The sequence below is a fragment of the Triticum dicoccoides genome, chromosome 5A, assembly GCF_002162155.2.
Source record: "Triticum dicoccoides isolate Atlit2015 ecotype Zavitan chromosome 5A, WEW_v2.0, whole genome shotgun sequence".
Taxonomy (NCBI): Eukaryota; Viridiplantae; Streptophyta; class Magnoliopsida; order Poales; family Poaceae; genus Triticum; species Triticum dicoccoides.
Window position 1 is genome coordinate 679,561,866 of NC_041388.1, and position 22,745 is coordinate 679,584,610.

Consider the following 22,745-nt stretch of genomic DNA (forward strand, 5'->3'; position numbering starts at 1 on the left):
TGCATATTATGCACTCCTTCCGACATATATAATTGAGTATAAAACTGAGTTGCCCTCTTCAAGCTCATTGATCTCTGTAACCACATCTCCATTGGCTCCTAACAAGGATTTTATGAGGTTTTTTCTTCTTCTCATCGTGGCCCTAAGATGAAAGAATCTAGTATTCTTGTCTCCTCCTACCAACCATTCCACCCTCGACCTTTGTTTCCAGAGTATTTCTTCACGATGGTATAACTCTACCAGCTGCTCTGTAATTTTCAGTTCTTGTGCACTTGGCCCCGAACGTCCAGGAACACTGCGTAGAATTTCCAACTCTTGCTTCATCGCTTGATCTCCCTTCTGACATTGCCCAATGTGTCCCGATCCCAGGATGATAGGTTCCCGGCAAGCTGTTTTAGTTTCTCCTAAAGCTCATTAACCGTCGTGCTTACTGGTTGATCCTTCCATCCAGTTTCGACAAAAGCTTTTAGCTCCGGGTGGGTTCCCCACATCAGATCATATTTGAAAGGTTTTGCCCCCTTCTTTGCCTTCAGATCCTCAGAAAACTGCAGCCATATTGGTGTGTGGTCCGAGCACGCTGCTGTCACATGCGTCACACTCGCCATTGGGAACAGGGAGCACCAACTTGGATCTGCAACCGCTCTATCCAAACGCACTCGGGTGTACGTCCCGCCCGCCACCTTTTTCTCGAACGTCCATTGTTTCCCACACAACCCAAATCTGCCAAACCGCAAACATCAAGTGCATCTCTGAATTTGTCAAGTTGGTCCTGACTTCGCTGACCGACCCCTTCATACTCAGAATGCTTGAGAACTTCGTTGAAATCACCTATAACCACCCACGGATCACCCATTGTCGCTACTAAATTACACAAGGGGGCCCATGTTTTATGCCTTTCCGGGACCTGCGCTTCACCATAAACACATGAGAGCCTCCAAGGGACCACAAGGCACAGCTCCAAAACCCTTGCATCAATATGATATTTCGAATAACTAGAAACCTCCAATTTTATTTCATCATTCCAAAAGATTACAATGCGGATCTAAAAAAAAAGATTACAATGCCACCACTCCTTCCGCTACTACTTTTTTTTGAGCGAAACCTGCTAGGATTTATTGATTAACTGAAATTTTTACAGGAATGGCAACAGGATCATGAGGAAGACCTAGCCATATGTGTCTCCCTTGAGTAAGAGAGACCCCAAACCTAGCAAGCCTATGAGCTTCCATATTGAAAGTTCTGTATTCGAAAGAAAAATTACAAGACTGAAACAGTCCAAAACTCTCTAAAATCTCTTTGATGATGCCTCCATCCTCTCCTCCAGCTCCAAGATGGATGTGGTTGACGATTTGCTGACAATCTGAAGCAATTTGAATATTCTGCACCCCCAGATCTTGGGCTAGGGCGATCGCTTCCCGGCAAGCAATTGCTTCCATCATCTCCGGATTAAGTAGACCATGAACTGCCAGCAGTGAGCTTCCAAGATAGGTTCCTTCCCTCGTTCTACAGACCGCAGCAGCTGATCCCATATTATGGTGAACTGACACCCCAGCATCCGCATTGATCTTGACATGACCTTCCTGTGGTGCAATCCACTTTCGCCTTGGCTGGTCCAGGATGGCCGTTCTAGCTTCTGTGACCGAAGGATCCTTTAGCTGATCAAGTTGAGAGATAAATCTCATGACGAAAGCATGTGTCTCATACGGATCCTTCCGCTACTACTAACCGAGAACGATGGAGAATGAAAGCCATTTGGGACAATATGGGCCGGTCCATGATCAAAATTTCAATTCGAGCTGGTCCTTTCGAGCCAGATAAGTCCAGCCCGGTCCACAAAGTCACCAGCACCTCCTCCTCCGCAGCCCGCACGCCATCTCGCCGCCGCGGCTGAGACCTAAAGCCCTGAACCCAAACCATCTCCCGTCTCCCCTCCGCCGCCCCCCGCCCCGCCTCCCACCCATGGCGCCCAGCGGTAAGTCCAGCCCCTCCGCCGACGCCGCGGCCTCCTCCACGGCGGACCGCAAGCCGTGGCGGCGGCCGCAGATGAAGTCGAAGGCTGCGGGGAAGAAGAAGGCGGCTCAGGCGGCGCACAACAAGAAGCCCAAGTCGGGCGGGTTCGAGTCGATGGGGCTGTGCGAGGAGGTCTACCGCGGGGTGCGCCACAAGGGCTACCGCGTGCCCACGCCCATCCAGCGCAAGGCGATGCCGCTCATCCTCGCGGGGCTCGACGTCGCCGCCATGGCCCGCACGGGGTCCGGAAAGACCGCCGCCTTCCTGGTGCCCATGCTCCAGCGCCTCCGCCACCGCGACCCCGGCGCCGGCATCCGCGCCCTCATCCTCTCCCCCACCCGCGACCTCGCCACCCAGACGCTCAAGTTCACCCACCAGCTCGGCAAGTTCTCCGGTGCGTACCGCTCTCATAACCATGCCACGCTTTCCACGGTTTGAACTGTGGTTTGTGTGTGACAGGCCATCTCAGGATCCTGGTCTCTCCTTTCTATTCTAGCTAGTGGCAATTTGAGACTTTGATGTTGTATGATATCATCGCCATCCGTGCTTACAACAGTCTATGTCACTTTGCTTCATGTATGGATGTGATAAATATGCCTAGTGTTATGGATAGCATAAGTATTTCAGTATCACTGGTTATTATTCTGCCCAAGAGTTCCATGTGTGTAAAATTTATATTACAACTGATCTTGTACTTGTCATGCATTATGTCACTATAGCCAATTGAGATATGAAACATGGTGTTTGAGTAAATTGTTAGTGGTGATTGAATCCTCATAATAGTTTGGAATAGGTTATTATACACCCCCTATTACAAGTTCACAAAATATAGTAAGTAATATACATCATAGAATATTTTTTGGGAAATGTACTTGGATAGTGAACAATTATTTCAGAATTACTACTACTTTTTGTACACAAATTTACTAGGGGTGTAGAAAGTTTGGAAAGCACCATTGTACTCCTATGCTGCTACAAAACAAGCTACAAGTGCTGATGAACTATGTAATTTTGTCTTTTCTGCAGATCTAAAAACCGGCCTAATTGTTGGTGGAGGTAGTATGGAGAGTCAGTTTGAAGTATTGGCTGATAATCCCGATATAATAATTGCAACACCTGGTAGGTTTGAGCACATCTTGTCAATGGTTGATGACTTGTCACTGCGATCGGTAGAATATGTTGTATTTGATGAAGCGGATTCCCTCTTTAGCTTGGGGTTCGCCGAGCAGTTACACAAAATTCTACACAAGTTGAGTGATACAAGGCAAACATTGCTCTTCAGTGCTACTATGCCGAAAGCCCTCGCAGAATTCGCAAAAGCTGGCTTGCGTGATCCTCAAGTCATAAGACTTGATTTGGACAAAAAGATCAGCCCTGATCTGAAGCTTGCCTTTTTCACACTGCGTCAGGAAGAGAAACTAGCTGCTTTGCTGTATTTGGTCCGGGAGCGTATCAGCTCTGAGGAGCAGACAATGATATTTGTTTCAACGAAGTATCATGTAGAGTTCTTGAATATTCTTTTCCGAGAAGAGGGCTTAGAAGCTTCCCTTTCCTATGGTGCCATGGATCAAGAAGCCCGCACTATTCACATTTCAAGATTCAGGGCAAGGAAGACCATGCTACTTATAGTGACAGATGTTGCTGCAAGGGGTCTGGATATTCCATTGCTTGATAATGTAGTGAACTGGGACTTTCCTGCTAAACCAAAGTTATTTATTCATAGAGTTGGCCGAGTAGCTCGGCAAGGTAGAACTGGTACAGCATTTACATTTGTCACTTCAGAGGACATGCCATTTTTACTGGACCTACATCTCTTTCTTTCAAAACCTCTTAGACCTGCTCCAACGGAGGAGGAACTGCTGAAAGACATGGATGGAATGAATTTAAAAATCAACCAATCTCTTGCTGATGGGGAAACGATATATGGCCGTTTTCCTCAGACAATACTTGATCTTTGCTCTGATGGAGTAAAAGAAGTCATCAGTGGATGCACAGATCTGATTGCATTGGAAAAGCCATGCGCCAATGCTTTCCGCTTGTATCTGAAGACCCGTGCTATGCCTTCAAAAGAATCTGTCAGAAGGGCAAAAGATTTGCCTCGTGAAGGTCTTCATCCAATTTTCAGAGATGTTCTTAGACCAGATGAAATTTCAGCTATTGCGTTCTCGGAGCGGCTGAAATCATTTCGGTAGGTTCTTCGTCTAGCAATCCTTTGTTTTGCTTGTATTTGCCCGCTTTGTGCAATCTAATGGTCCTTTTTCATTCTTAATGCTTGTCAGGCCAAAGCAGACTATTCTAGAGGCTGAAGGTGAAGCTGCTAGATCAAGAAGTTCTAAAGTAATGCATTGCTGCATCTTATTTTCTTAGTTCTGAGAAATTTCAGTATCATATTAAGTTATTCTCCTACGTCTGCAACATGCAGCTAGTATACTAGTAGCTCTGATCTGAATACTTGATTACTGCTTAAGCTAACTTGTAAGCGCATGGAAAATGGAGCTTCTAATTGCACATGCCCTTTGTGGCAGAGTTTCTTACTGGTTCTACATTGCAGAAACATGTAGGGTATTTTTGAGGGAAAGCAATAGCTTTAATTACTTAACAGTTGGGCAAATCGCCCATTACATGAACAGCCACTTTGGCTGGAACGTCATATTCCTAACACAGGGAACTATCAGCCTCGCACGGGCTTCTGATTTTAGCCAGTTCATGTGCTACAGTATTCGCCGCACGCCGACAAGCCCACACCTCACATTTAGAGAACCACATCTTCATTGTTCATTCGCTACAGTATTCGCCGCACGCCAACAAGCCCACACCTCGCATTTAGAGAACCACATCTTCATCTGAAATTTGATGCCCTCTTCAACAACAGCGTTTGCAGAAGAGTCAACCGTTCGACATCCAGCGCCACTGCTAGGAGTTGAGTGTTTCAAAAACAACACATAGTGTTCCTAAGTCAGCTGCGGCAGGGACTGCCTCAGCAATCAGAACATTTTTTTTTATTTGGGTGGGGGCATAGAAGAGGAGAACAAATGTGAGGAATGAGATTAAATCTCTATATGTCGATTCCTAACTGAATTATTTGGGACTCTGAAGTGACATGAATCCTTTTACTCGCTAATAATAGTGGCCAAATACAAATTGGTGTATTACCAAACAACATGCAGTTAGTAACTTAGTATACTGATAACTCTGATCTGATTACTTGACTAATTCTGGAACCAACTTTTCATATGATTTTTAGGCATTCCAGATGTGGTTCAGGCAAACCGTACATATATTTACATATCACCGTATCTTTTTTAAAACTAACACGACCATCTTTTCTTCCTTCTAGGGTAGCAATCAATGGCTAGATGTGATGAAGAAGAAAAGAGAAGTCCATGAGGGAATCATAAATTTGGTGCATGAACAGTCTGGTGATCTGGCAACAAAGGTAATTATTACTCTGAAGTAATACCTTTGTTTGTTCTCAACTTCTCATTTAAGCATAGCAAGTTGCAAACCACCACATAGATATGTAAGTGCTGACATAATAATCACTTGATACAATGTACCTTGAAATACTACATATGACAATGTTTACTGGGTTAAGGTGTAGTATTAGCCTAACCATTATACTACTTTGGTGTGCCTTATCATCTGTATGGAAAATTAACCCTAAAAAGATTGGTTATTCCAGCAAAGATGCCTGGAACAAACTAAAGTGGAGAATTCATTTCTTGCATAGCTGATTAGCAATAATATATTGCACTGGCCTCGAAGGTCAATACTTTTCATGACTGTTGTCTTTGTGACTCAAAAATGGCCTCATAAGCACTTGTTACGTGTCTTTGATTTGTTTAAAACTGCAGCACATTCATGTTCCGTGTTCTGAAATTTGCAGATGGTGGTCTTGGTTGTGATTTTCTTTAGTTGTTTGGTCTCCAATATTTACTTCTATTGAATGCTCTGAATAATTTGGCCTTGCTAATTTAGATGAAACACACAGTGGATGCATCAATCATGCCAGATCCATTTGAAGCGAATTCGTTTGTTTGCTCCGTAATTTTTTTTTGTAGGTTGATAGTTTCGTTTATGGCCAGTACTTGTTCTGGTATCCACTACACACCAGTTCTGTGTATATGGCCTATTCTGCGTGTTTTATGAACAGTTTCCACTTATCCCTTCGAAAGTTATAGATTAATGGACAGCATAACACTCTAATGTTAATAAGCCTACCTTTATTCGTTCTTCTGCGAGTGCCACACTGAATATGGTACTTTGTTCTTATGCTTTGTACAGTGATTTATGGCTATATTTTATGCAGGAAGAAGATACAGAAAACATTTCTAATTGGGAGAAAAAAGGTCTACATTTCTTTTCCTTCCTGTGAGCTGTAGTGTAGTGAGATTAATACCTGTCATTGCTGTTTCAATGTCAAAGTGCATCTTGAGCTCTGTAACACTATTCCTAGAAAAAGTTCATCCCCTCTTATTATGGTGATTATAATATTTTTGTTATCTATCAATTTCAGAAGTTTGTGGTAAGAAGCGGAAGTCACAGAGCTTTAGAGATGAGGATCACTACATAAGTTCAGTGCCTCAAAACCAAGTATGCAGCTTAAATAGAAATATCCTTAATTTTTACTGCACTAGCATTTCTGCATAATTTTGATTTCACTATTCCTTTCCCCCTTCAGCATTCAGAAGCTGGGTTGTCAGTAAAGGGAAATGAAGGATTTGTTCAAGATAGGTATGCTGTGCACGTTTCCTGATATACAATTGACTCTTTGTTTGATGTGGAAGTGAGCCACTATCAATAGCCATAGGAAATGATCAGTATATCTGATACTGGGAGATGTACTAGTGTAGGGAGAAGTATGGTGAGAAAACCTGGTTTTCAGTTCCCGGTCAATTTCTGTTTGCTATTCTTCTTTACCTTTTTGTCTTTTATAATCATAAACATCAAGATTTCATAAAATTAGCTTGAGATCACATCACATCATCCTGTGCATATGGAACTTACCAGTTTAGCCAGCAGGACAGATAACCGGCGGCTTACCACAGGTCATATCGTCCCTGGTTTTAACTACAAAGTTGCATCATCATGTTGAATGTGCTTACTTTTTGTTGAATGTCCATTAACACTTGTGTTTTTCGTGTTATTCTTGCCCGCTCTCCAGCATTAATAGTGTGGTCATGATTCAGCCGAAAGTACAACAAAACTAACTGTTATTTAAAAATCTGACACTGAGTAGGGCTGCCGTTCAGTTCTAAGAAATTTTGGCCCATGCTTCCATTGAAAAATAATTTGGCGTATCCAAATTTGCTCTCATTATTCAAGAAATAGGTCTGCAGTTTCAACACCATGCCACTTTGAATAAAGCTTCCATTGCAAATTAATTTAGCGTATCCAAATTTGCTCTCATTATTCATGAAATAGGTCTGCAGTTTCAACACCATGCCACTTTGAAAGTTTCAATAAAGCTTAATGATGTGTGCAGATTGGATGCTGCTGTCCTTGATTTAGTCGATGATGAAACTTCTGGAATGCAAGCCCAGAAAACTCGATATCACTGGATGAAGGTATAACTTTTCCTAGCAACATATCGATCTGCAATATGCAAATTCACGTTTGGTCATGCTAATCCTTACTTTATTATTGCAGAACAAGTTTGTCAAGTTGAATAATGGGGATCGTGTCACTTCTACAGGAAAGGTACATCTTCTGGATACAGTTTCATCATATACCATGTTTACAGTGCTACTGTGCTAGATGTGTATAAACTGTGATCGCTAATTTAATTTCATAATTTAGATGTGAGCAGCTAATCCTTTTCCGTTCTAGTTTGACAGCTTAAAATATGTGCCTGTCCAGTTGTTAATATCTTGGAAGTTCGGTGCTGTTTGTCTGTGTTCAATTTTTCTGTAACAAACTATTGGAGGAAGTGGTATTTGCACTTCCAAAAATATATGTTCTGATGCCAGGATTGGTTTTGTAATGGTCTAATGTGAACAATCTGGAATTGAATTATTATGGTAAAACATGTAAATCTCCAACAAGAGGGTATTATTTCAATGCTGAAGAATATGATTTGAAATTTTAATACATCCTTGTACTGTGAAAAATAGAACTATATGATTGTTATACATGGCTCCTATCTAAATGGTATAACTTGTTGAGTATGAGTACTTAAAGTTTTCATTGGACATAATACATATTTCTTTCAGCTTATAGTTGATAATAACAGGAATATCATTTCCCAAAGTGTAACATTTACGCCAAAACAATATATTGAGGAATTTTGATATATTAGTCATGTGTTGGACATAGAAGGTCTATTTCAGATGTGCAATACTGCATATCTTCTTAGCATATACCGTGTACCTAAGTTGCACCGATACGGACGTAAATACTCCCTCCGTCCCATAATGTAAGACGTATTTTGACACTACACTAGTGTCAAAAAACTCCGCCTATGTCTTCTAGGCATAGCCGGTCCCAAGCCCGGGTAAAGGAGGAGGGTTGTGATAGGCTTGGCGAGCCAACGTAAAAACTAGCCAGTCCCATAGGTATGAAACCCATTTGAGCGAGAATAGTACTAGGATGGGTGACCTCCTAGGAAGTCCTCGTGAAAGGGTTTCATATCTAAGGGTTGTGATAGGCTTGGCGAGCCAACGTAAAAACTAGCCAGTCTTTTGGGTATGAAACCCATTTGGGCGAGAGTAGTACTAGGATGGGTGACCTCCTGGGAAGTCCTCGTGAAAGGGTTTCATATCTAGCCTACCCCAACTTGTTTGGGATAAAAGGTTTCGTAAGGACTAGTGTCAAAAAACGTCTTACATTATGCGACGGAGGGAGTACATAATTTTAGGAAAGCGCCAATACATGTACTATTTAAAAAAAATCAATAGTGTGTGTAGCTGCTAGGATCAGCAGATTACCCGCTGGCCAGCAACAGCCAATAACAAACATGTATCCGTGTTTTTGAGGTGTGTACGAAGACTTTATAATATGGTGCTCTATTGTTTACCTACCTAGATTATTTCTGTAGACATGTCTTACCTAATCTAGTCTAGACGAGCAGTTGACGTAATTTTAAAACTTCTGATTACTGTTATTGTGATTCAGATTAAAACAGAAAGCAGTGCAAAGTTAAAGGCGAGTAAAGATATCTATAAGAAATGGCAGCAGAAGTCACATAGAGCAATCAGTTCTGGTGGAAAAGATGGTGCAGAAGGAGGCTCATCCACACCAGGTAACCACCTTTTATTTGTCCTCTTGTGTCACATGTGATTGTCTTTTTTTTTTTGCTGTAAATTTTATACGAAGTCCATTATAGTTCATCAATCTGGTCATTTTATTTCCTGCAAAGCTGTTTTTAGCTAACTTCTGTTCTTGTTGGGTCTATCATCTTCAATAAAGCTTTATATAAGCATCCAATCAGTCGAATTTTGTTTTAGCTTTTATATTCGTCCACAATTGTTTTCTGAAAAATACATGTATGGTAAGCATGTCCCAGCTTTACAGTTTGTCATTCTAACACCTTTTTATTTTGTCAAAAAGAATTCATTGAAGCTGTGCTTGCATTCACATATTCAGTCAGTTAAATATCACCCAAGGGAGGCTTATCTTATTTAACAGATTGATGATTCTCATCCTTGATCTGGTTTCTCTTTGTATTTGTACTCGAAGCAAATTACACTGGAGCTTTGTAAGTTGTGTGCTTTTCCACTTAGCTTGCCAAACTTGCAAAATTACATTTTGGGTCGCCTGAATTGTGTTCATTTGCGTTGCAACTATTGGATAATGAAGTAGCTTGGCGGTAGACAAAATAAAGATAGCCCCGCATGTTAGTTTGGTTCCTTTTCTTCTCCCTTTCATCTCTCCACCTTTCCCCATCTTCTTCCATGTTCATCCCCTCTCTCTCCAGGTCAGACCGTAGTTACCAGATTCACTAAATCACACTCTGAACACTGATCTAGATTCACGAATCAGAGAGGTATACCCCCTTAGCGGACCTGATTCGGGTGAGGTAGCGAATTGGGAATCATGAATAGAATGAATCAATCAAGTAGCTATGGGTGAGGCAGTCATATACCCCCTATTGCCACCATGCGCCATACGTGTCATGAAATGTTTGGACGTGTGTTATTTGAGGTGTAGTGAAAACCTGAGTATAGTTAAAGCAACTCTGGTGACAAAATGCTGACCAGATTTCACTGCAACGGGATAAGCCTTGACACCATATGCTTACTGGTTGCTTATTGTCTTGTATGTTTGCATCCACTTGAAATCTCTTTCTTGTCATATTCTCGCTACAGTTGTGTTGATAGTTTGGCTTGTTTAAACTGTTAATTCCGTAACTTGGATATCATTACTGTCATATGTAACACGGCCTTATGCTATGACCTTTTCCAGCTGGCTATCAAAGAGGAAACAGAAGATACCCTGCAGCCGGTCGCGGACGTTCGTCTATACCAAATGCTGATGTGCCATCGGAGATAAGAAATCCCCAACAGATGCGGAAGGGCAGGCAGGAAAAGGCGATGCAAAATCTGCGCAGGAATGAGAGATCTGCAAAAGACGGTAAATCTCCCGGGAAGTTCCAGAAAAACAGGAGGCCTAATGGATCTGGAAGAGATGATAAATTCCAAGACAGTAGATCCCAGAAGAGCCGAAGACCAGACGGGAAAGGGAAAGGGGGCGGAAAAGGGAACGCCAAAGGGTTTGGTAAAGGTAAAGGAAAAGGAAAAGGCAACCCCAAAGGGAGGGGTACCAGGTGAATGTTTGGCTACAAGAAAGAAATATTGTTGTAGAGCCATCAGGAAAGAAGCACGCTACTCTGATATGTGGGGTGCTTGTTACTTGCCCTAGACCGTGTCCCTGGTTTTATTCATTTTCGTTTCAGTTCTACTGTGATAGCCGGGGAAATAACCATGATTTTGCCAGATATATGTAACCGTGTTTGTTGTGACGAGAAGTAACCATGGGCTCAATTTGACACTATTCCGCTTTGCCTGTGAGATTTTGGTAAGCACAATAGAGAAACTACTGATAATGATTTTTAGCCATGAAGGCATGGCACGCCCCCATACCATATTTCCTTCTGCGACATGTTTACTGTATGTTATCTTCTATATTTCATGGGCAAGTTACTTTGTGTCAAAATATATTGCAGCACAAACTGACTTGCATTGTCAACGGTGAACACGCTACTGTACTGAAAATTGTGTCGTTGCAGCCATGTAAGTGCATCTGGTGCTAATCATCATTGCGCCATGAACATGAAGTTAGTTTGTTGTCTGGTCATTGAGCGAACTAAGTTTCTCAAGGGGTAGCTTGTTTTTTGGAGGGTCAGTGAGCGAATTCAGTTTCTTGAGGGGTGGTTTGTTTTTTTGAGGGTCAATGAGCGAATTCAGTTTCATGAGGAGTCGTTTGTTTTTTGGAGGGTCAGTGAATGAATTAAGTTTCTTGAGGGGTCGTTTAGTAAAATATAATGCCATTTTCCTGTGATCTCAACCTTTACAATAGCAATGCGCCATTTGGCCAGACATACAATTGAACGAATATACTACAGAGATGACATCTCAAATCGCCACTTGAAAAATGAGACTGGATCAAATTGCTACTTAAGATGTCGTATGCAAAGAAATTCCCTTTCTTTTTCATGTACACCATGCAACCACACAAGTTTTCCAAATATGGAAAATGCAAACCCAACTCCGACACATTTTTTTTGAGGGGGTACTCGAGGGGGTACTCCAACACAACTGGAAGTTTTTTTTTTTGAGAAAAAACTAGATAGACCAAACAATCTCATGTACGGGCCGAATGGGCCGAGCTGTTGGACCGTTCAAGATTTGCGGGTCAGCCCGCTTTAGCAAAGGACTCGCATAGTTTCCGGTCCTAAAAAAAATGTTTCCAGCGTCCCTGGAGCAAATCCACCCCCTCCCCCAAACCCACACCTCATCGTTGCCACCACCATTGCCGACGTCCGAGAACCCGCCCTCTCGAGGTGCAGCCGCCCGCTGATAGCACCGCTCTCTTCGCCGCCATCATTTGTGCAAGTAAGCTCTCGTCTCTCGTCCCATCCCTACCGAAGGAAATATGCCCTAGAGGCAATAATAAAGTTGTTATTTATATTTCCTTATATCATGATAAATGTTTATTATTCATACTAGAATTGTATTAACCGCAAACTTAGTACATGTGTGAATACATAGACAAACAGAGTGTCACTAGTATGCCTCTACTTGACTAGTTCGTTGATCAAAGATGGTTAAGTTTCCTAGCCATGGACAAAGGGTTGTCATTTGATAAACGAGATCACATCATTAGAGAATGATGTGATTGACTTGACCCATCCGTTAGCTTAGCACGATGATCGTTTAGTTTACTGATATTGCTTTCTCCATAACTTATACATGTTCCTATGACTATGAGATCATGCAACTCCCGAATACCGGAGGAACACTTAGTGTGCTATCAAACGTCACAACGTAACTGGGTGACTATAAAGATGTTCTACAGGTGTCTCCGATGGTGTTTGTTGAGTTGGCATAGATCGAGATTACGATTTGTCACTCCGAGTATCGGAGAGGTATCTCTGGGCCCTCTCGGTAATGTACATCACTATAAGCCTTGCAAGCAATGTAACTAATGAGTTAGTTACGGGATGTAGCATTACAGAACGAGTAAAGAGACTTGCCGGAAACGAGATTGAAGTAGATATGATGATACCGACGATCGAATCTCGGGCAAGTACCATACCGATGACAAAGGGAACAATGTATGTTGTTGTGCGGTTTGACCGATAAAGATCTTCGTAGAATATGTAGGAACCAATATGAGCATCCAGGTTCCGCTATTGCTTATTGACCAGAGATGAGTCTCGATCATGTCTACATAGTTATCGAACCCGTAGGGTCCGCACGCTTAACGTTCGGTGACAATCGGTATTATGAGTTTATGTGTTTTGATGTACCGAAGGTAGTTCAGAGTCCCGGATATGATCACGGACATGACGAGGAGTCTCGAAATGGTCGAGACATAAAGATCGATAAATTGGAAGCCTATGTGTGGACATTGGAATGGTTCCGGATGAGTTCAGGCATTTTCCGGAGTACCGGGAGGTTATCGGAACCCCCCGGGGAGTATATGGGCCTTATTGGGCCTTAGTGGAATAGAGGAGAGGAAGGAAAAAGGTGGGAGGCACACCCCCTAGCCCAATCCGAATTGGGTGGGGGCCGCCCGCCCCCCCTTTCCTTTCCCCTCTCCCCCCTTCCTTCTCTCCTACTCCTACTACTTGGAAGGGGGGAATCCTACTCCCGGTGGGAGTAGGACTCCCCTAGGGCGCGCCATAGAGGGTCGGCCCTCCCCCCTCCTCCACTCCTTTATATACGAGGGAGGAGGGCACCCCATAGACACACAAGTTGATCATTGTCTTAATCGTGTGCGGTGCCCCTTCCACCATAATCCACCTCGGTCATATTGTAGCGGTGCTTAGGCGAAGCCCTGCTCCGGTAGCTTCATCATCACCGTTATCACGCCGTCGTGCTGAAGAAACTCTCCCTCGACACTCAGCTGGATCTAGAGTTCATGGGACGTCATCGAGCTGAACATGTGCAGATCGCGGAGGTGCTATACTTTCGGTGCTAGGATCGGTCGGATCGTGGAGCTGTTTTTTAGCCATTCATCGCTGTCTTTTTTAAGCTAGCGCCATGAGAAAAAGTGCTTCGATGCATGTTGGCTAGCAACGTGAGAGGAGCAGGAGAGCTAGTGCTACTAGGCCGTGGCCCGTCAAGCTAGTGATGGCGAGCAAGGGCGGGCCCAGGAATTTAAGACTGTGTATTCAAATTTTGAATTTCTTTTGGGAAGCCTATAGTGCTCCTTCTGGCGCGTATAACAGATTATAATAGTATATTGTACTAGTTCTAAACTATATAAAAGATATTGCATAATATATTATATTCATCAAAGTTGATCATAACTTGACATTGTTCAACATATAGAAGTAGACATTGTTCAACATATCGTAGAAAAATCTAAGATATATAGAGGATAAAAAATAGAAAATGATAAGAAACTTTACAAATTACAAGGGTACTACTATTATTTATATATAATGTTCAATGTAGTAAATTCAAAATTTATAAACATTCTCAAATTACAAATGTAAATGGAAAATTGCAAATTCTCATGTCAAATATTTCACAATCGAATGCAAACAAGTTCTAATTGCACTATAGTTAAATAGGCAGACAAGTGTTCAAACTAACTTACTTTTGTCTGTATGTACTGCAGTGCAGCCAACTTAATTAACATCACGAGAAGAAAATTGTGCTCCTGCCTGCAGCGATGGATGCATTCAACTGGACTAAGAAAGAAGAATTGGCATGAGAGGAGACGTCCCAATTTCAGAAGTGAAGGATTAATATATCCTATTAGCAATTATACCTGAATCTGTGGGTTGTGGCTTTGAAACTGAACCATGTGAAAGGATCGATATGGTTGACTAGAGGGGGGGTGAATAGGCAACTACCAATTTTTAGATTTTCTTTACCAAATTAAACTTTGCATCAAAGTAGGTTGTCTAGATGTGCAACTAGGTGAGCAACCTATATGATGCAATAACAACAAGCATACAAGCAAGCAAGGGTAGAAACACTAAAGAGCTTGCACAAGTAAAGGTAAGAGATAACCAAGAGTGGATCCGGTGAAGACGAGGATGTGTTACCGAAGTTCCTTCCTTTTGAGGGGAAGTACGTCTCCGTTGGAGCGGTGTGGAGGCACAATGCTCCCCAAGAATCCACTAGGGCCACCGTATTCTCCTCACGCCCTCACACAATGCGAGATGCCGTGATTCCACTATTGGTGCCCTTGAAGGCGGCGATCGAACCTTTACAAACAAGGTTGGGGCAATCTCCACAACTTAATCGGAGGCTCCCAACAAGACCACGAAGCTTCACCACAATGGAATATGGCTCCGAGGTGACCTCAACCGTCTAGGGTGCTCAAACACCCAAGAGTAACAAGATCCGCTAGGGATGAGTGGGGAATCGAAAATCCCTTGGTGGAAGTGTAGATCGGAGCCTTCTCAACCACTCCCGAGCAAATCAACAAGTTTGATTGGCTAGAGAGATAGATCGGGCGAAAATGAAGCTTGGAGTATTTAATGGAACTTGAGCAATAAATGGAGCTTGGGGGAGGAAGAGGTGGGTGAGAAGGAAGAAGGGGACTCCCTTTTATAGTGGGTGCAACAATCCCGTTGCCCCCCACCAACCAGCCCTGCACAGGGCGGTACTACCGCTGAGAGGGGGCGGTACTACCGCCAGGACAACGGTACTGCCGCGCCAGCCAGTGGTACTGCCGCGCTGAGGAGACTAGTAGGGAACAGACCCAAATGCAGTACTACCGCGGTGGTAGGGCGGTACTACCGCTCCTGGAACGGTACTACCGCCACTACAACCGTGACTAGTGCCGCAAAACCCGACACGAGAAAAAGACCTCTCGAATCAAGGCGGTAGGAACCAGACTGCCCAGCGGTACTACTGCAGTGGGGTCAAGGGCGGTAGTACCGCTACGGAGCGGTACTGCCGCTTGTGACCCTTCGGCCGGAGTACCGCAGGCAATGTGGTACTACCGCTGGGGCGCGCGAGAGAGAGAAGAAATCTCTCAAAGAAGCTAAGGACAAGGCGGAGGTGCCAGGCCCCCAGCGGTACTACTATTGTGGAGCCACGGGCGGTACTACCGCTGCGGAGCGGTACTGCCGCTTGTGGCTTCTCAGCGGTACTACCGCTGGGTGCGCGGTACTACCGCTTTGACCCAGACAGGACAAAGAAGAGAGAGGAGAGATCTCTTCAATGGAAAGGAATGCTCGGAGGGTGAGAAGCTGATGTGTACGTGATGATTCCACCCATGCAAAACCCCATCGGACCCCCTCTTGATAGTACGGTGCCCTCTACGCAACTAGTCCACCGAGAAAGAAACGAAAGAGCTACACCGTCTTGAAATACACTTCGAGGGGAAGAAGGCGTCTCGTGCCAGGGGAGAATCTGTGGATAATTCAAAGCACAAGATTAGTCCGCAAACATGTTGTCATTAATCACCAAAACTACCTTGAGAGAGATATGTCGTAACAAGCTCCCCCTTTTTGGTGGATTGATGACAACTAGGGATTTGCGCAAGGAAAAGAAATGAAACGAAGAAAACTAAGAACTACAAAATATAGACGGGCTCCCCCAGAATGTGTGCACCTAGAGATGGCACGACACACACATTCGGATCAACACTCCCCCTATATTTTATAGTCCAACAATACTAAGCACAGAAAAGTGAATAAACAGGACAAGCATGCATCTCACAATAAACTACAGTACTCTGAAAAGACATAAGTAATAAGGTAGCGATAGGGAGTATATGTCTTACACCATATGACTAGAACTTAGGTCTCACACCAAACCAAACCAAAGAAGGAACACACAAGAAAACACAAGACGACTCAAAGCACGACACAAGAAGCAAATCCCTACACTCTCTCCCCCTTTGGCAGCGAGACACCAAAAAGGGCATAGAGTGACACTACGACTCCAGGTGATGGGAGGAGGAAGATCTCGAACATCACATCTTTGCATCTTCATCATGGGTCGAAAACTGCTCGGCATCGGAGTCGGTCCAGTGGCAATTCTGATGAATCCAGTCCTCCTCTTCAGTGATCTGACCCTCAGACCCACTGGCAACTGTTGCTCCCATCTGAGGCATGAGCTCCTTGTGGCGCGTCCTGGCATGCTTCTCCGCCACATGAGTCATGTACTGACCATGGGACTCCATGCAGAAAAGCTTCTTCATCTGGCGCTTAAGCTTCTGTGCCCACGACGGTTCTGCACTAGAGGGGCCAAAGTCCTCCTCATGAGGATCAGTAGCAGCCTCACCCTCGGTCCCCATGGCAGCAGCAGTAGCAGACGGGCCCCATGTGGCAGCAGTAGCAGATGGACCCCCTGTGTGAGGTGTTGTCCAGTTGTCCTTCTTCCTCAGACGCTTGATCTCATGAGAAACCAAGTCTCCAGTCTCTAGCAGCACTCTGGGATAAGTCTGTGCCCAGGCCCTCTCAATGAGCCTCATGATGAATGGACCATAGATAGGACACTTGCGCTCAGACACGGCAGATAGAAGTTCAGACCACATGACATGAGAGATATCCAGGCTCTCTCCAGTGCTTGCTTCCTTCTCATGCTGACAGAAAAGGAGCATGTCCACGAGGTAAGAGTGGACCATATCCAGATTCCCGATCCGAGGGAAGAGAGTCTCACAGAATATGCGATGAAGAATGTCCAGATACGGAGATAGCTCATAGGTCTTCTTCTCAGTTACTGGGTGAACCTTCACAGTGCAGTAGGGCCAAAGGGCTTGCTTGTGGGTGGATGTAGCATTACGGTGAGGACGGAAACCGACAGGAGTCTCAAGCCCGTTATCCACCACATCAAGTAACTCCATGAAAGCCTTCCACTTGACAAACAGCAGCTTGCCATTGGTCATCCATGTCAGAGTCCTGTCGACATCCGTCCCAAGATGGACGGTGGCATAGAATTGAGCCACCAAATCCGCATCGAAATCCTTGTCGAATTGCATGATCTTGAGAATGTTCAGCTGAGTGCACATCTGAAGAGCTTTGCCAAAGTACTCCGGGTCCTTCTCCATAGCATCAGTGTCAATGGAGCGAACATCAACAAAAAGATTCTTCTTGGCCTTGATAACATCAAAGTAGATGGCAAACTGAAAACGGTTCCAAAACGGGCGGTTGACCAAAGTGGGTTCTTGGTCCACCGCATAGGGGTTGCGGCGACGCTTCTCCCAAAACTCCTTGTTGGTCATCTCAGTCACAATCTTCCCTTTTGGCTTGTTGGCGGCTCGCTTCGATTGCTGAGGAGGTGGAGGAACACTTGCAGATGCACTTGCTGGAGGCGGTTGGGTGCTCGAGGAACCACCGGCTGGCTCTGAGGTGCGGTAGCATTTTGATGTGGCACGCCCGGGGTTGATACGGCGACCTTGTTGCCCGGAACGGTCATCACCTGGAGCCAAACACAAGAACAAGCGAAACAACCAGAAAGAACGAGCATAAGCCAACAAACTCAACAAAAAGATCAAGGTAAGGCAGGAAAATGATGGAAATTGGCATTCAGCGGTAGTACCGTGACCTGCCCGCGGTAGTACCGCCCCAAGCGGTAGCACCGCCCCAAAGGGAGTGGTAGTACCGCTCTAGGTCAAGCGGTAGTACCGCTCCAAGAGGAGCGGTAGTACTGCTTGAGGCGGAGAAACAGCAGTTTCATATAGCACGAGGCGGTGAAACAGCGGGTTCTTACTACCGCAGTCAGATCCGGCACTACCGGCCTACCAAATTCAAAAATAATCCTACCAAACTCTAATCGAGATAGTCTAGTTGCCTTCTCCAACCAACTCAAGCCTAGATTTAGCCAAAAATCTAGAGATGCAACCACCATTGCCCCTAAGAAACAAGAACTGAAAAAGAGACAAAACGAAAGAAAGAATGGGGGCAATACCGGCATCCATGGCAAGAGGACGAGGTGGGGATCGACTCCACCAAAGGAAATGGAGAGGGACGCCCCGGAGACGGAGATCCGCTGGAGCCCTCCCGCGGCGAGAGGAGGCTGGAGAGAGGAAGAGAAAAGAGGGGCAAAGTGAATGGGTATGGGGGAGAAGAAACCTCCCCTGCCCCGACTTAACCCCCTGGTCCCATCCCTCAGCGGTAGTACTGCGCTGGGGGGCGGTAGTACTGCTTATAAGCGGTAGTACCGCGCACCACCAGCGGTAGTACCGCCCAGCACGCCACGGCAACTAAACAGACACGGTTTAAGCTCGACGAAACGACAAAAACGGCAAGAGAAAAAACACACCAGCAAACGACCAAGACACGCCTCTTCAAAAGAGGGCGATGGCCGAGGCCACCTATGTTTGAGTCAAAAGGTATGGCACCGCGAAGATTTTAACCTTGGGCCCATGACCAAAACTCGTCTTTTAAGCACAAGTGCCATCAACAATGGCTAAAGTGAAAGACTTGATCCATTTATGCATAATGGGGGGAGGGAGAGTTCATTGAGAGAACAACACTCCCCCTATGTCCATGCCTACACCTAAACTAGACAACAAATTGAGCGTGGTAGGGTGTGCACGGGTTCAAGCCACATTGCTCGAATCAATGATATTTAGCTCATGCCTTAACTCGCGAAATCTTGCTTCATCCAAGGGCTTCGTGAAAATATCTGCAAGGTTGTCATGAGTGTTGACATAGTTGAGCTCGATCTCTCCTCGCCTAATGTGATCCCGGATGAAGTGATACCGAATCTCAATATGCTTCGTCTTGAAGTGTTGCACTGGGTTGAGAGAAATCTAGATGGCACTTTCATTGTCACACCAAAGAGGCACTTTGTCACAAGTGACACCGTAATCCTTTAAAGTTTGCCTCATCCATAGAAGTTGTGCACAACAAATACCGGCGGCAACATACTCCGCCTCAGTGGACGAGAGAGACACACAACTTTGCTTTTTGGAAGACTAACTTACCAAAGAGCAACCAAGAAATTGGCACCCTCCGGAAGTGGACTTCCTATCCACTTTGTCTCCCGCCCAATCGGAATCCGAGTACCCTACAAGCTTGAAGTTTGATCCTCTTGGGTACCATAAGCCAAAGTTTGGGGTATGAGCCAAATATCGAAAGATTCGTTTGACCGCCACAAAGTGACTTTCCTTAGGTGCAGCTTGAAACTGTGCACAAATCCCCACACTCAACATGATGTCCGGTCTAGATGCACAAAGGTAAAGCAAGGATCCAATCATGGAACGATATACCTTTTGATCCACCACTTTACCATTGGGATCTAAGTCAAGTTGGCACTTGGTGGGCATTGGAGTGGAGGCCGGCTTGACGTCACTTAGCTTGAATCTCTTTAGCATGTCTTGAGTGTATTTGGATTGATTGATGAAGGTTCCTTCTCTTCTTTGCTTCACTTCGAACCCTAGAAAGAACTTCAACTCTCCCATGGAGGACATCTCGAACTTTGAGGTCATGAGAGCGGCAAATTCCTCATTGAAAGCTTTGTTAGGAGAACCAAAGATAATATCATCAACATATAATTGGCACACAAACAACTCCCCTTTGACCTTCTTAGTAAAAAGAGTGGGGTCGATTAGCCCAACTTCAAAACCACGGTCTTGTAACAACTCGGTAAGGTCGTCATACCACGGACGTGGGGCTTGTTTAAGGCCATAGAGTGCCTTATCGAGTTGATACACATGATCGGGAAAGTAGGGATCCTCGAACCCGGGGGGTTGCTTGACGTAAACCAATTCATTAATGGGACCATTAAGAAAAGCACTCTTCACATCCATTTGTTGTAACTTAAAGTTATGATGAGAAGCATATGCAATCAACATGCGAATGGATTCAAGACGAGCAACGGGAGCAAAGGTTTCACCGTAGTCGATACCCTCGACTTGGGAGTAGCCTTGTGCTACCAAACGAGCCTTGTTGCGAATGATAATCCCATGGGCATCTTGCTTGTTCTTGAATATCCACTTGGTTCCAATGACATTGTGGTTCCCCGTTGGCCTTGGCACCAATCTCCACGCTTTGTTGCGCTCGAAGTTGTTGAGTTCTTTGTGCATGGCATTGAGCCAATCCGGATCTTCTAGTGCCTCATAGACCTTGTGGGGTTCCACACAAGAGACAAACGCGTGATGCTCACAATAATTTGCTAATTGTCTACGAGTGCTTACCCCCTTTCTTAAGCTTCCAAGCACATTCGTCATGAGATGATCCTTGGTGGAGAGCTTGGAAGCAACCTTGGCGGCACGACGCTCTAATTCCTCCTCGGTGGTGAGTTGAGGAGCGGTTACTTGATCATCTTGAGCGCCGTCATGAGCTTGTTCTTGATCTTGAACTTGCTCGGGGGAGAGAGCTTGACCTTGGGCATCACTTGGTGTGTCAACACCGTCTTGAGTATGATCTTGCCCTTGGTCTTGTGCATGAGGTTAAGGGCCTTCACTTTGTTCTTCGGAAGCGTGTGGACCTTGGGTTGGTGATGGCTCCACTTGAGTGGAGCATTGTCCTTCTCCTTCGGCCACAAGGGGTTCCTCAATGGGTAGGATGAAACCAACACCCATTCTTCTTATGGCTTGAGGAGGAATCTCATCACCTACATCACAAGTGCCACTTTGCTCCACTTGGGAGCCGTTATTCTCATCAAACTCCACGTTACACGTCTCCTCAATAAGTCCCGTGGATTTATTGAGGACACAGTAAGCATGAGAGTTTGTAGCATAACCAATGAATATGCCCTCATAAGCTCTAGCCTCAAATTTAGACAACCAAACACCTTTCTTGAGAATGAAACACTTACACCCGAATACCCGGAAGTACTTGAGGTTGGGCTTGTTACCGGTGAGTATCTCATATGGAGTCTTGTTCAAGCCCTTGCGGAGGTAGAGCCGATTGGATGCATGACACGTGGTGTTGATGGCTTCGGCCCAAAAGTTGTATGGAGACTTGAACTCCGCCATCATGGCCCTTGCCGCATCCATCAACGTCCGGTTCTTCCTCTCCGCAACACCGTTTTGTTGAGGGGTGTATGGTGCGGAATATTGATGCTTGATCCCCTCATCACTAAGAAATTCATCCAAGGTGTAGTTCTTGAACTCGGTGCCGTTGTCACTTCTTATTGTCAGGATCTTTGAATTGTGTTGACGTTGTGCTTCATTTGCAAAGTTAATGACGGTTTGTTGGGTCTCGCTCTTCCTCTTGAAGAAATACACCCACGTGTACCTTGAGTAGTCATCTACAATCACCAAGCAATACTTCCTACCTCCAAGACTATCGAAGGATGGGGGCCCAAAAAGATCCATGTGAAGGAGCTCCAATGGCCTCTTTGAATAAATGATAGTCGTGGGAGGGTGAGCCTTCTCATGTAGCTTTCCTTCGATACAGACACTGCAAGCACGATCTTTAACAAAACTAACATTCTTTAGACCACGGACATGGTCCCCCTTGAGGAGACTTTGCAAAGATCTCATATTGACATGGGCTAAACGGCGATGCCAAAGCCATCCCACATCAACTTTAGCCATTAGGCATGTCGCGGTCTTAGTGGGTCGCTCCGAAAAGTTAATCACATATAGACCGTTCTCGACATGCCCAACAAAAGCTACTTTAAGAGTCTTGCTCCACAAGAGGGCCACGGTATCGATATCAAAAAAAGTGGCAAAGCCCATGATTGCAAGTTGACGAACGGAAAGTAAATTGTATGCAAGGGACTCAACAAGCATGACCTTCTCAATCGTGAGATCATGAGAGATTACCACCTTGCCAAGTCCCAATACCTTAGAGGATGAGGCGTCACCCCACTCGACATTGGTGGGCATAGATGGAACTTTGTGCACGTCCACCACCAAGTCCTTGCTTCCGGTCATATGATTTGTAGCTCCGCTTCGAGCAACCATGATCCACCACTAGAAGCAAACACCTACAAGAGATCAATGCTTGGTTTTAGGTACCCATTTTGTAATGGGTCCTTTGATGTTAGTAACAAGGGTCTTAGGAACCCAAATAGACCATTTAATGTACTCATGAAGAGAACCAACAAATTTGGCATAAACATGCCCATCACTAGCGCAACATAACACATAAGAAGGATTAAAAACACCGGCTTTGTTGGGAGGGATGACATTGCCCTTCTTGACAT

At 44.8% G+C, this 22,745-nt stretch overlaps 1 protein-coding gene across 1 annotated transcript; it reads left to right on the forward strand.

Moving 5' to 3' along the window:
- The first annotated feature begins 1,874 nt into the window (after positions 1-1,874).
- Positions 1,875-11,056, forward strand: LOC119304090 (DEAD-box ATP-dependent RNA helicase 29-like). Its single transcript, XM_037581252.1, has 11 exons — positions 1,875-2,404; positions 3,037-4,198; positions 4,290-4,347; positions 5,348-5,446; positions 6,320-6,359; positions 6,527-6,603; positions 6,692-6,744; positions 7,496-7,577; positions 7,660-7,710; positions 9,124-9,250; positions 10,414-11,056. Exons 1-11 carry the CDS (start codon positions 1,960-1,962, stop codon positions 10,776-10,778), a joined length of 2,559 nt encoding a protein of 852 aa, XP_037437149.1. The 5' UTR covers positions 1,875-1,959; the 3' UTR covers positions 10,779-11,056.
- The last annotated feature ends 11,689 nt before the right edge of the window (positions 11,057-22,745 follow it).

What these genes read in the sequence shown, in the direction of transcription:
- LOC119304090 (XM_037581252.1), top strand. Translation starts at nt 1,960, where the DNA reads ATGGCGCCCAGCGGTAAGTCCAGCCCCTCCGCCGACGCCGCGGCCTCC. An exon ending in CTGGTGATCTGGCAACAAAG is followed by an intron (nt 5,447 to 6,319) that starts GTAATTATTACT and finishes TATTTTATGCAG; the next exon opens with GAAGAAGATACAGAAAACAT. An exon ending in GAAGGATTTGTTCAAGATAG is followed by an intron (nt 6,745 to 7,495) that starts GTATGCTGTGCA and finishes TGATGTGTGCAG; the next exon opens with ATTGGATGCTGCTGTCCTTG.